We start from the raw sequence: 12,026 nt of genomic DNA, 5'->3' as shown, positions 1-12,026 counted from the left end.
AAAAACACACATTTCCATTAATCCATCTCAAAATATCCTCCTAATTTAAACCACACTTACTCTGTCTTTCTTACCACTTTCTGAAAAGGTTTTGGAAGTCCTCCATCATGTGTGTCTTTGGGCTGTGCCAACAGGGCTGGTTCAGTGTTCTAAATCAACACAAACGTTTGCCATTCATTGACATTTTGGGAAGAGCCAGAAATGACACAGTGGCAGACAAAGCACACAGCGCCGGTGAGGTGGTGGGGTCACAATGACACCTCCACAACCCTGCCTGTCTCCTGGAGGACAATGGGCAGCAGCACTCTCTGCATATTTTAGCACACCCCATAAGGATACAATAAAAATCTTTCAGAACTGCTTCAGAACATGGCAAGAACAATCAGAAAAGTGTAGTTGAAGCTGGGAGAATGTTCTGGGGGGATAAAGGATAAAGTATTTCTTATTATGATTCTTAAAATTTTAAATATTAACCATACTTTTGATCACATCTCCTATGTTTCAATAAGTGTTTGCATTGATGAGTTGACAGCTGAATTTGTTGCTAGGAGGTCGAGCCTAGCTGAAAAAGCTAGACCAGTGGGTTGTGTCCTAGAGTGGTGGGCTCTTTCCCCTGGCTCCTCCATTTTTCTCTGCTTCCTGGCTGTCATAGCCTGGGCAGCTGTTCTTTGCAGAGTTCATTTCTGCTCGGCTATTTCTGCCTCGAAGCCAGCTGACCACCGACTGAACCCACAGAACCTGTAATTAAGCCTCATTTTCTTCATATAGTAGCTGCTGGGTATTTTATCCCAGTAACAGGAAAATGGCTAAATACAATGTGATATAAATTAAGTATGTCTGAAAAATTCTTCATATTTCTAGATACTGCCCAGAGAAGAAAGCTATACAGTTAGATTAATTAAATATACGATGAAAATAAGAACAAAATATTAGTGACAAAATTTAGAAAAAAGGAACATATAATAATTTTTATATCCTGATTAGACAGATTAAAGCAGAGTAACTGTTAACTGTGTTTCTTCATAAAAAGGAATGGATTAACAGAAAAATGATTAGAAGAAATGAGAAGTATTATAGTATTTTCTTGATTCTACAAAATAGATATTACATAGAGGATATTTTTGATAAAATTAATAAGAGCAGCTTCAGCTAAACAGTAAATTCATATGAACTTATTTCAATATAGGAAAATAAGAAGTTCCTGACCGTGTCGCCTCCCCAAGCACATCTGACACAACGATTTTTTGCAGAATTTTATCAAATCTGAAACAGCAAATAATTTCAATGCCAGGGGAATCTTCTGACACACTAAAAAATAATAAATTTTCATTGCACTTGTAAAATGAACCAAATGACTGCATACTACTTTCTAGCAAAGTGGTACCAAGCTTCAAATGAGAAAGCTGAAATGAGAGATGCAGATCCCAGCTCTGGAGGAGGCTGACTTGTCTGCTCCCATAAACTGGAGGGATCGGGTATCCCTTGCCTCTTCCAGGTTGTGGAGACTCCAGGGCCCCTTCCTTTGGCCTAGGAACAGGTCACGCTTATCTCTGTATCTGCATTTATGGTTGTCTTACCTGCCCCCCAAGGAGGCTTCCTCTACCATCTACAGTAACTTACACATAGGAAATTTTATCACTGAATTTTCAGTTAAGGGGAATTTCAAGAAAACCACTCAGGCTATGTTTGCTATATGAATTAATTGTAATTCAAAATTTATGTCTACTTCCTGGATAAAATAAGGTGACTCCATCCTCAGATCCCTTTAAGTCGCCATGCCCTTTCCATACATGATGGCGCACATCTAGAATCCCAGTGGTTGGGAGCCTGAGGCAGGAAGATCCTTGCAAGTTCGAGACCAGCCTGGGCTACAAAGTGAATTCAAGGCCAGCCTGAACTGCATAACCAGAGCTTGTCTCAAAAAACCAAAATGAAACAAAATGAAAAATCCCAAAATGTTTTCATTCTCATTATCAGAATCAGGTAGGAGTTAAACTCTTGGTTTCCGTCCTGTAACTAGAATTTTTATGTATATAGCCTCAACCTAGAAAATCAGTTGCCTGTTAGGAAACTGCACTCATAGATGACACACAGCATTACAGTACCAGAGCCCAACATTCCAAAGGAAAACGATAGAACAAATCAGGTCGTTTCTAACCACAGTTTTAAAATCCAGCAGGGATAATTTTCCTGTTTCATAACTTAAAAATAGTACTTGGTGGCTTGAGTTTTTGCTATCTAATCATGTACACCTGCTGGCTGCTGCATGTACAGTGTGCATAAAGGATACAAAATCTAAGTCAGCCCTGAAAGACATCTTGATCATTTATACGGCACAGGAGGGACTTCTGAACAGACGCGACCTCTTGTCTCAGAGGATGTTGCCTTACAGTGAGTTGAACGCTAGCCATGTAAGGGCCCTTCCTTCCTAGAAAGCCAGGAAAGATACAGAAGCTGGGAAATATAGACCCAACAAATATGCAAATGCTTTCATTTAGAATATCAAGAAATATAAATGTTTACTGTTTGATTCGGTCTCATTGGTGGTATTTTGCTATGACGGGCCAAGAAAACTAACATGACAGGATTAACAAAATAAAACAATACAAATATTGAATAGTATGTCAGTGCTTATAGAAACATTCTAAACATTCTGCTAGAATAAGGCATATCATAAATGAGATTTAAGAGAAACTACTTGGAAAGTGCAATATTAGAAAAAAAATATGCTATGCTGAATAATATGACATTAACTTTTTTTATTGCGCAGTTCATAAAAGCTATCATATATAACGCTAATTTTGATTTTTTAAAGCTAAAGAGCTGCACATACAGGCTGTACTTCCTGGTCATTTCTTTCTTTTCTGACAAGTAAGACTCCCTCCAGCAATGAGCTTCATAGACATGAATATGCGAACCATGAATGTGTCACAGTTAATGGTGACAGGGAGAACACAGGGCCTCAAGAGGGCCTCATTCCATGGAGACTCCGGAGGGAGAATAGTGAGGATGGAGAAGACAGCAGTGGACACACGAAAGCTGAGGTCAGGTGGGGCCTGCTCTGCTGACGGCAGCAGGTGAGCTGCCTGGCCCCTGGGGCACATTTAGTTATATAATTTGCAGATGAATGAGTTCATGGAGGTTTTAAGGGGAGGGGAGGGCCCGCGACAGGAAGGAACTCTAGTTGGTAGCAGAGCAGCATGTCTTGGTGACTTCACTGAAACAAGACAACTGTGCGTGTTACCACAAGTGAAGGTCACCCCAGGCAGCAATACCCTGAGCTGTGCACACCGCTCATGGGGCCCTCCCGACTCATGAGAGGCAGCGGCCGTGTCCGCAATGCCTGAGGAATCGACATCCTCGTTCCTAACACAACTTACACTTAGTCATTTCCATATTTCCCTAATACGTATGTGTTTCTCTTTTGAACGCTGCATGGTAATGTAGACTTGAAGATTTCCAAAGGAAAAAAAAAAGTTCAGCACTATTCTAAAGTTGTATAAAATGTTGTGAATCACATTCAAATAACCACACCCTAACCACCTCCAAACACCTTAACAAAGCAAAATCTATGATATTAGTAATAACATAAAGTCACCACAAACCAAAGCCATCTTACAGTTATGAACACCTTAAAAATAAAGAACTACTTCCCTATCTTTTTTTTTTCTTTTTTTTATGTGTTTGGTACAGTGTCTCACTAGGCATCTCAGACTCCTAGTGATCTTCCTGTTTTCAGCCCAGCCAGCACTGGGATTACAGGAGTGTGCCACCACACCCAGCCTCCGTGGCCTGCTCAGCACACCCAAGGACAGATCTGGCACGACATGTGGTGCTGGGGATCAAACCCCGATGCCTGCACCTAACTAAGCAGGTGCTTACTCTGCTGCACTATCTCGCCGGCCCTCCCCATCTTTCTTTAGCTTGTTCAATCTGACTGTGACCATGATCCACCTAGTAACACAAAAGCACATATATTTGACAATATAAAAATGTTTTTATTCAGGATCATGTACCATCACTCTCTGTATCAACCTACATATCAGGCCAGCCAGATAGCTCAGCAGATTAAAGAGCCTGTGGCAGACACAGGGACCGGGTTCGATCCCTAGGGTGCCATGCCAACCCCACCCCCAGGGCACACTGAGATGGCAATTGAAACTGGGCGTGGTAGTGCATGCCTAGAAGCCCAGCACTTGGGAGGTTGCAGACAGGAGGATCACTACAAGTCCAGGCTGTGTAGTGAAACCCTGTAACCCTGTGCTAAATACAAAATAATAACAACAAGAAAACATACATATCAAGTATATATTATCTTCCCTTTTGTATATATATTGAACTCAGGACGTCGTACTTACAGCCGGGTGCTGTGTGGCCAGCCAGGTGCTGTGCTGCTGAGCTATATCCCCAGGCCAAGGTTATATATGTTTTATTGCCTTATGAACTCCCAACTGGATATTGAGTGTTATTATTTTCTGTGATACCTCCATAGCCTAGATAATTTTTTCTTTTCTTTTAAAAGCCATTTTGATATCATTTTTTCATTAAAATCAGGAATGATATAAGCTGATTCTCTTGTTCCAGATATCCTAGTCTTGATGGGCCCTTTCTTAGGAAAAAAAAAAAAAATGTACTCTTCACTAAGCACAGTAAAGCCCTTCCGACAGAATTTCTCAAAAGTTAAAAGATTGCTAGAAAATTCTGGAAGATCTATTTAAAATATATAGGTGATGGGTATATTTTACAGCTTCCCCCAGTTACAGGTCTAGGAAAATAATTCCGGTGCCAGTGCCACTTTATGTACTGCTGTGGTTGCCGTGAAAGTGAGTAATACGCTTTCTGTAGTGTACGCACAGTCCTAATACAGGAGTAAATATGGGTGGATTATTTCCTGTCAGGATTTCTCTCTATTGCAGTTCAGCTTCACTCAACTCTCCTTATAAATGAGGCTGTTAAATACATCTCTTTGCGTTAATTCATCTGCTCCTCATTTCCTATTCCAACCTGAAATGCTCCTCTCGTTCCTCTGTGGCTCCAGATGGGTCCCCGTCCCTCCATCTGTCAGTCCTGGCAAACAAATCTCTCAAAATCATTATCACTGCCGGAGGGGACTTAAATATATATTATACGATCCTGAACACAAATGCATGTGTCCACATAAACAGGCTGCACCTGAGCAGTACGTAGGTTAATGTTAAACATATGACAGCCAGCTTGCCAAGGGACTTGGTGGAAAATGCAAAGAGACATATGCCATTGTGCGTGCACAGCTTGATAGTATTATTAGATAGGATAGGAGGTGGCCAAAACCTCTTCCACAAATTTCCCTGAGTGTGAGAATGATAAAAACTCCACAGTATGAATAAATACAAAGAAAGGACTTAAAATCTACTAATATTGTGATAAAGGTGTGCTAATCTACCCTAGTAAACTAATACATTCCGATTTGTTTTAATGTGTTCAACACATACACATTTCATGGGAAGAAGCTTAGCCACTATGAAGCCTTTCATGGTAAAAAGTTCAACCCAAATGCATGTTTGTATATTGAGTTATACACAGTGATTTTAAATAAATGGTAAATCTTCCAGGGCTTTTGCCTTCTGTGCTCAATGTGCCCAGGTTCTGTCATTCCAGCTCTTCAAAGCCAAAGCTGCTCTCAGCCATTTGTCCCATTCCTGAAGGAACAAATGTGCAGCTTTTAGAACAGGCTGTTTCATTTTGAATAAGGTTTATTGATGGGTTAGTCAGCTCAGTGGTGGTCACTTGTTAGTGTAAAGGAGAGGGAAATGATAGAAAGAAAAATTACAGTATGACAGTCTAGACCAGAATTGTGCCAATTATTGTACAAGATGTATGTTAATTAATCTGGCAATTTATTTTTAATTTACATCCTATCAAAAGAAAACTATTCCTAATTTGTAGGTCATAATGGGCTCGTTCAATAATTTTTAAAATATCTTTAAAATCATATTCATACTCTCTATGAACAAACATATATTATATGATAAACCTTTGAATATTTGGGATTTTAAAAATGCTATAATTTTTTTTTTATTTCCTAGAAACCCTGGTAAAATATTGTAGTGTCCAAGATTTAACTATGTCCACATGACCCTAGTAGTTTTTCCGATGCCAGGTTTTTAATATCTGGATTGGAAATAAAACTGTTGTTTTCCATTCGTACAATTTTCACCTCAACAGAATACCAGTATGTTGGTCTTGGACTTACCAACCTGCAGAACAACAAAAATTAAGTTACGTTTCTTGATCTACAAGTCTATAGTTTTTTCTCTTAGCCTAAATAAATTAAGGCATTTGCTCTTAAGGAAAATCCTCTGAGATCTTCCATAACAAGTGATTGATTTCTGATCTTGTGAAGAAGGAAAGACTGATCATCCAGTAAGAATGTTTATTCTCTGATCTTGCAAGCTGGAATCAGGGTAGTGCAAACTCAGTGGGAATCATAAAGATGAAAAATATCTATTTTCTTTTTTCCCCACAGATATTTATCAGGAAGACCAGCATCAATAGTCACATCATCATGTCCAAAATAGGAGACAGCTTCCTACATCACCATGTATACTAACCTAACAAGGGAAATTTTTCACATAGTTAGAAGTAAACCTTAACTGATTTCAGTTCCTAGGAAAAGTTATATGCAGTCTGCTTAGGACTTTACGGACACTGAGTGCTTCCTAAGAAGGCTTTCTCTCTTGGGGTTATTACCGAGCTGCTCGCACACATATCTTCATCTCTCTAACTTTATTAATACTCATAACTCTTGATGTTCTTGTAGCACTCATGCCACATACTGTGCAGTGCCTATTTATGATGTTTTAACTTGCTGTAGATTGTGCACTCTTTTACATGAAGCACAGAGAGGCCAGATTCATCACTGTGCGCTGAGTCAAATTCAATACAAGATGTGCATTCTCAACAGAAGGTAAATACTAGGTTTACACCCAAAAAACAAGGACAAAACTTCAAACACATTGTAATGACCTGATAATTGGATTACAATTTTAAAATACTATAAATGTGGAAACAGAAAGAGAACTACATTTTACAAAATAAATTGATCTGAAGGAAAAATATTTAATAAAATGAATAGAAATTAAAATCAATGAAAGTGTATTAGAAAATAGAAAAATAATTAAAAATGTAAACAAAATGATTTTTTAAAATCTGTATTAATTTTTTATAAAATAAAAATGCTTTAAAATCTAAAAATTATTCATATTTTATAAATGGATGGTAAATTTAAGCCAAGCAACTTAAAAGTACGATGGTGGTGTATAAATAAATCAATGACTCTACAACTAGTACTGGGATTGCTGGATCTAACGGTACATGGTGTGTGAGATATTTAGGGCATCTCCATACTCATTTTCTTAGTAGGTATACTAAATTTCACTTGCATTACCACTTTAAAAGACTCTCCTTTTCCACATCCTTCCCCACGGTGGCCATTTGATGTCACTTGGAGTATGCGCATTGGCTGAGAGTGAAATGATATCCCACTGACATTTGGATTTGCGTGCCCCCAATGAAGAGTGGCACAGAGGTTCTTGTTAATAACCATTTCAATATTTGTACATCTTCTTTGTAAAGAAGTCTGCAAGTTGTTTAGCTAACTCTATTTGTAGTTCATTGGTTTATTTTGAAATTGACTTGTTTTCCATTTATTTTATATCCTGGATATTAGCTTACTTTCAGATGTATAGTTTGGAAATATTTTGTCTCATTCTATTATCACTTCACTCCACTGTTGTGTTTTTATTCCATGCAGAAGGATTTTTTTTGTTTGTTTGTTTTTTACTTTAATCTTACTTCATTCATTAGGTATTTCGGGTTTTTCTTAACCTATGTTTTGATGTCTACCTATTTACTTTTCTCTCTTTGTTGAGGCAAAAGACCCAAAAGCCAATGTTACAGAAGGAAAGGTTTAGTTAGCTCATGGATTGAGAGTTTCCAGCTCATGGTCAGCTGGCTCCAAGGCAGGGGGCGTGGCAGAGAGCCACAGCAGAGGACTCGCAGTGCACAGTGGGAAGAAGCTGACAACGAGGCAAGGGGTCTAGATCTAGCCACCCCTGAAAAAGCCCCACCTATGGATCCATGAGGTTTTGGGGGGATATCTGGACAAAAGCCACAAAAGTATCACTTCAAAATTTAAAAAACTAATTTTTCCCAGATGAATTTCCTGAAGTACTTCTCTTGTTTTCTTCTAATAGTTTTCTAGTTCCAAATTTCACATTTATATCTGTAGTGTATGTGCCTTGTTTTCGGTGTGCTGTGACTGTCATTGTCTCATCTCATTCTTCTATTCATTCATCCCATTTAACCTGCGACATTTATTGAAGGGAGTGCCCTTGTCCAGCGTGTGATCTTGCCTTGATCAAAGATCATTTGGCTGTAATTTCTCTACAAGGCACATATGTAAAGACGTGAAGTCAGAGCTCTGAAGAGGTATCTGTGAATGTATATATCTTTCAATACTATCAACAGCAAGATATGCAACTTACTTGTATGACCATCTATGACGAATGAATGTAGATAATATAGTATAAATATATAGTTCATCAATAAGTACATGTTACTCAACAAAAAGTTCAATAAAACCCTGCCATCTGTGGCAGCTTAGAGGGACTTGGAGATAATATTGCTACGTGTACTAAATCTGAAACATAAAGACAGAGACTGCATGATTTTATTCTTCTATGAAATGTAGAAAAAGGCTTACTCCATCTACAGAATGGTTACAGGAGGATGGGAGGTCTGCAGAACTGCAGTGGAGATAAGGAAAGATTCAGTAACATGTTAAAGACACATACAGAAGAAATAAATTTTAATGTGCTGTTATACAGAAGAGGGACGATAGTTAGCAATATTACATGTATGATTCCAAAAAGGTAAGAAAAATGATTTTAGTTGTCCACGTCAAAAATGTTACAAACGTTTAAGATGGTGGGTGACCTAAATAGCCTGAGTTCCTTATTACACGGTGTACACCTGCACCAAAATATTACATGGTACCCAATAGGTATGTACGGTTATTATCCCATTAAAATTAATTTTTAGAAATGAATGATGTGAAATGTTCTGTTTAAATGCAAATTAAATTAAGATACTGTAAGTCACTAGAGACGAATAACAACTAAAGTCATCAAAAAGCATATTGATTTCTTATAAAGAATTATACTTGGCAGGGAGGTAGCTCAGTGGCATAAGGGCCTGCCAGTAAAGCACAAGGTCCTGAGTTTGTTCCCTGGTAACAAAAAGATTGAATTATTTTTATATCTGGTTATGAATTTATTTAGTGTTTTATAAAATTATTATTGATTTAGGCTAGCATTTTCATGAGTTTTGATCAATTTGCTTCTAAACAAAGATAAAAGGACTGACTAAAATTAAGAAAAGAAACCTACATTCACTTTCATTTGAAATCAATCTACTGTAGCAACTTCTGGAATCTTAAATTTGTAAGATGATGAACTATTTTAGAGAAAATCTCAAAAGTATTCATTTGTGCTTCTGAGTTCTTGGAATATTAAAAAAAATATACACTCTTAACTAGAAAAGAGGTTGAATGATCTCTTTCTCTGGTACTTTTCCACAAATGAAAAACATTATTCATTCTCTGAAAAATATGAAAGAAATAATATGGAAATTTTGTGTACTCCACAGCCATTAAACTATGAGAAAAAGAAGTCATACACCCTCAACATCGAAGGAGCAAATACACACCTTGATTTTCGATTCTCTCATCTGGGTCCTTTTAAAGATGCTACCATGCTCAAGATCATCGTGGGAGATGTAGATGAACCGCCCCTCTTTTCCATGCCATCTTACGTCATGGAAGTCTATGAAAATGCCAAGATTGGGACCGTGGTTGGCACTGTTCTGGCACAAGATCCTGACAGTGCTAACAGTTTAGTGAGGTATGAGATGCTTCAGTCTTTCAGACGTATAAATGTGTGATTGTGCCTCGTTAATTTAATATGAATTGAACAATGCTTAAATATTTTAATTTACAGATGGCTTTCATTGAGTTGGGAATCAATGTAACTATCTCCATGAACAGAGTTGACCGTACGGACCCATGATTCCATTTAACTTAATAGGTGTGAGCAAAAATTCCTGAAAAAGGTGCTTCACAAGTAATCACAAACTAAGGTGATATGGTCAAAGAATATCATGTGACAGTTAAATCAAAAGCTGTGGATGACATTAATATCTTATTAACTTCCGTTTCATCATCTGGCCGCATAGCAGTTTCTCTTTAGCTAATCATCTACCCTTATCTGTAACAGAAATAAAAGATCTGTCTCTTGGAGTTAATTTGAGACTACATGAAGTGATTTTCATAAGGAATTAAAGGCAGTGACCTTCCCCATTTGGCTCCTTAACCATTATATGACTCCTTAGTTATTAGGGACTGATGAGACCTGTCATCTCACATGCTAATGCACAATGAAGGCTTTTGTAAAAGAGAAAAGTCATGATTTTAGGGCTCCAGGAAGTTCAAAGACATGTAACAGAAATCAAGATTCTCTCAGGGCTAAGATAAAGAACTTCTCTGGATAGCCAGTATTTATTTGGTTTTCACACAAAGGAGGGAGATACTGAAGAAAGAGGGGGAATCTGAGCAGGACCTTAGGAGTCCCCATTCAAGGACTTCCTCAAGTAGTACATTACGTTAATTTCAGAGAATTGTATTATTAACCAGGAAGGCATTCACTGCAGAAGCGAGAAGCCTACAAATACAGACTTTCTCTACTTAACTGAGGTTGGTTGGAGCCAGGTGTCCTTCCTGTGGCCCTGCTTGCCTTTAGAGGTATCGTGGCTTCATAGGCCCCCACATGCCTCAGAGGGAACCAGCGACTCACAGAGGTTCACTTACTCTGAGTCCACCGCTCATCTCCAGACATGGGCCCTCGGCCTCGGACAGACTCACAGATAAGCATGGAAAGTCATTTGGTTAACTTAAATCCTGCTCAGAGCTTCTTTGTGGTGGTCTCCACCAGTCACTTGGTGAAGGCTGATGTGTCCAGGGCTGGCTAGAGTGCCAGCTCACAACGTGGGTGATGAGGACAGGAAGATGCCTTTGGACACTGTGCTGTACCTGCTCCAGCTGGGTGATGGTTTCGACCCTCAGCTACTCTGAAACTCAAAATATTTAAAGGAATAATAATAATGTAACAGTAGGTTCATTGGATTCTATTATATGGAAGTACATGACATTGCACAATGCCACTTTTTAGGTGTTTACTACAGAATATCTTATTGGTTTAGTGTTTCACACATTAATGATAATTGAAGTCCTACTGAATAATCAGAAAAGGTTTCACTTTCCCTGATTTATGATAGAACCAAAAGTGCTGTATAAATGTGTATATATTTCTTACATATATTTATTCTTTTGGAAACGTCGAAGCTCTACAAGGTGGAATCCTTAAAAAGTGTGTCTCCTCTTTCTTATAGGTTCTTTATTCTCATCTTCTGTAGGAGCCCTCAATTTTAACAAAAGCTAATTTACGCAACATTCTCAACCTACATGATTGTGTATGACAGAAGTGTGCATTGACAACCTATCTAAAACTTTATCAACAATATTTTTGTAATATTTATGAAAGCCTTCAATTTCTTTATTGTCTCAGAATGTTTCATTTTTAAAAACACTTCATAGTACCCGTGTTCTCAGTGAAAACTGTCACCTGAGCACAAAGGTGTATCTTCGCCATATCAACTTTGTCAGCAAATGTAGAAGCAGCATTTGACATGCTGAGTGTGAGATCTAAGCATTGTTTACAGAGGAAGGATAGATCAGGGATGGGAAATAATATGGGCAAGACTAGTTTCAAAAAGCAGGGCTGGGTATGTAGCTCAGAGGCACAGTGACTGCCTGGCAAGAGCAAGGTCCTGAGGTCCTGAATTCTATTCCTGCTACAAAAAGAAAAAGGGGGGAGGGAAGGAGAGAGAGAGAGAGAGAGAGAGAGAGAGAGAGAGAGAGAGAGAGAGAGAGA

General features: G+C 38.3%; 1 protein-coding gene across 2 annotated transcripts in view; it reads left to right on the top strand.

The window, feature by feature from the left end:
* The window catches only part of Cdh18 (cadherin 18), a 357,410-nt gene that overhangs the window by 271,404 nt on the left and 73,980 nt on the right, over positions 1–12,026 (top strand). For both annotated transcript variants that reach the window (XM_004641813.2, XM_012517046.2), the window contains exon 6: positions 9,688–9,941. In XM_004641813.2, coding sequence (XP_004641870.1) covers positions 9,688–9,941 — 254 coding nt within the window. The remainder of the gene's footprint in view (positions 1–9,687; positions 9,942–12,026) is intronic.

Source organism: Octodon degus, unplaced genomic scaffold, assembly GCF_000260255.1.
Source record: "Octodon degus isolate 3935 unplaced genomic scaffold, OctDeg1.0 scaffold00143, whole genome shotgun sequence".
NCBI lineage: Eukaryota > Metazoa > Chordata > Mammalia > Rodentia > Octodontidae > Octodon > Octodon degus.
The sequence above is the reverse complement of the archived record's forward strand: the minus strand, read 5'-3'. Positions and strand labels throughout refer to the sequence as shown.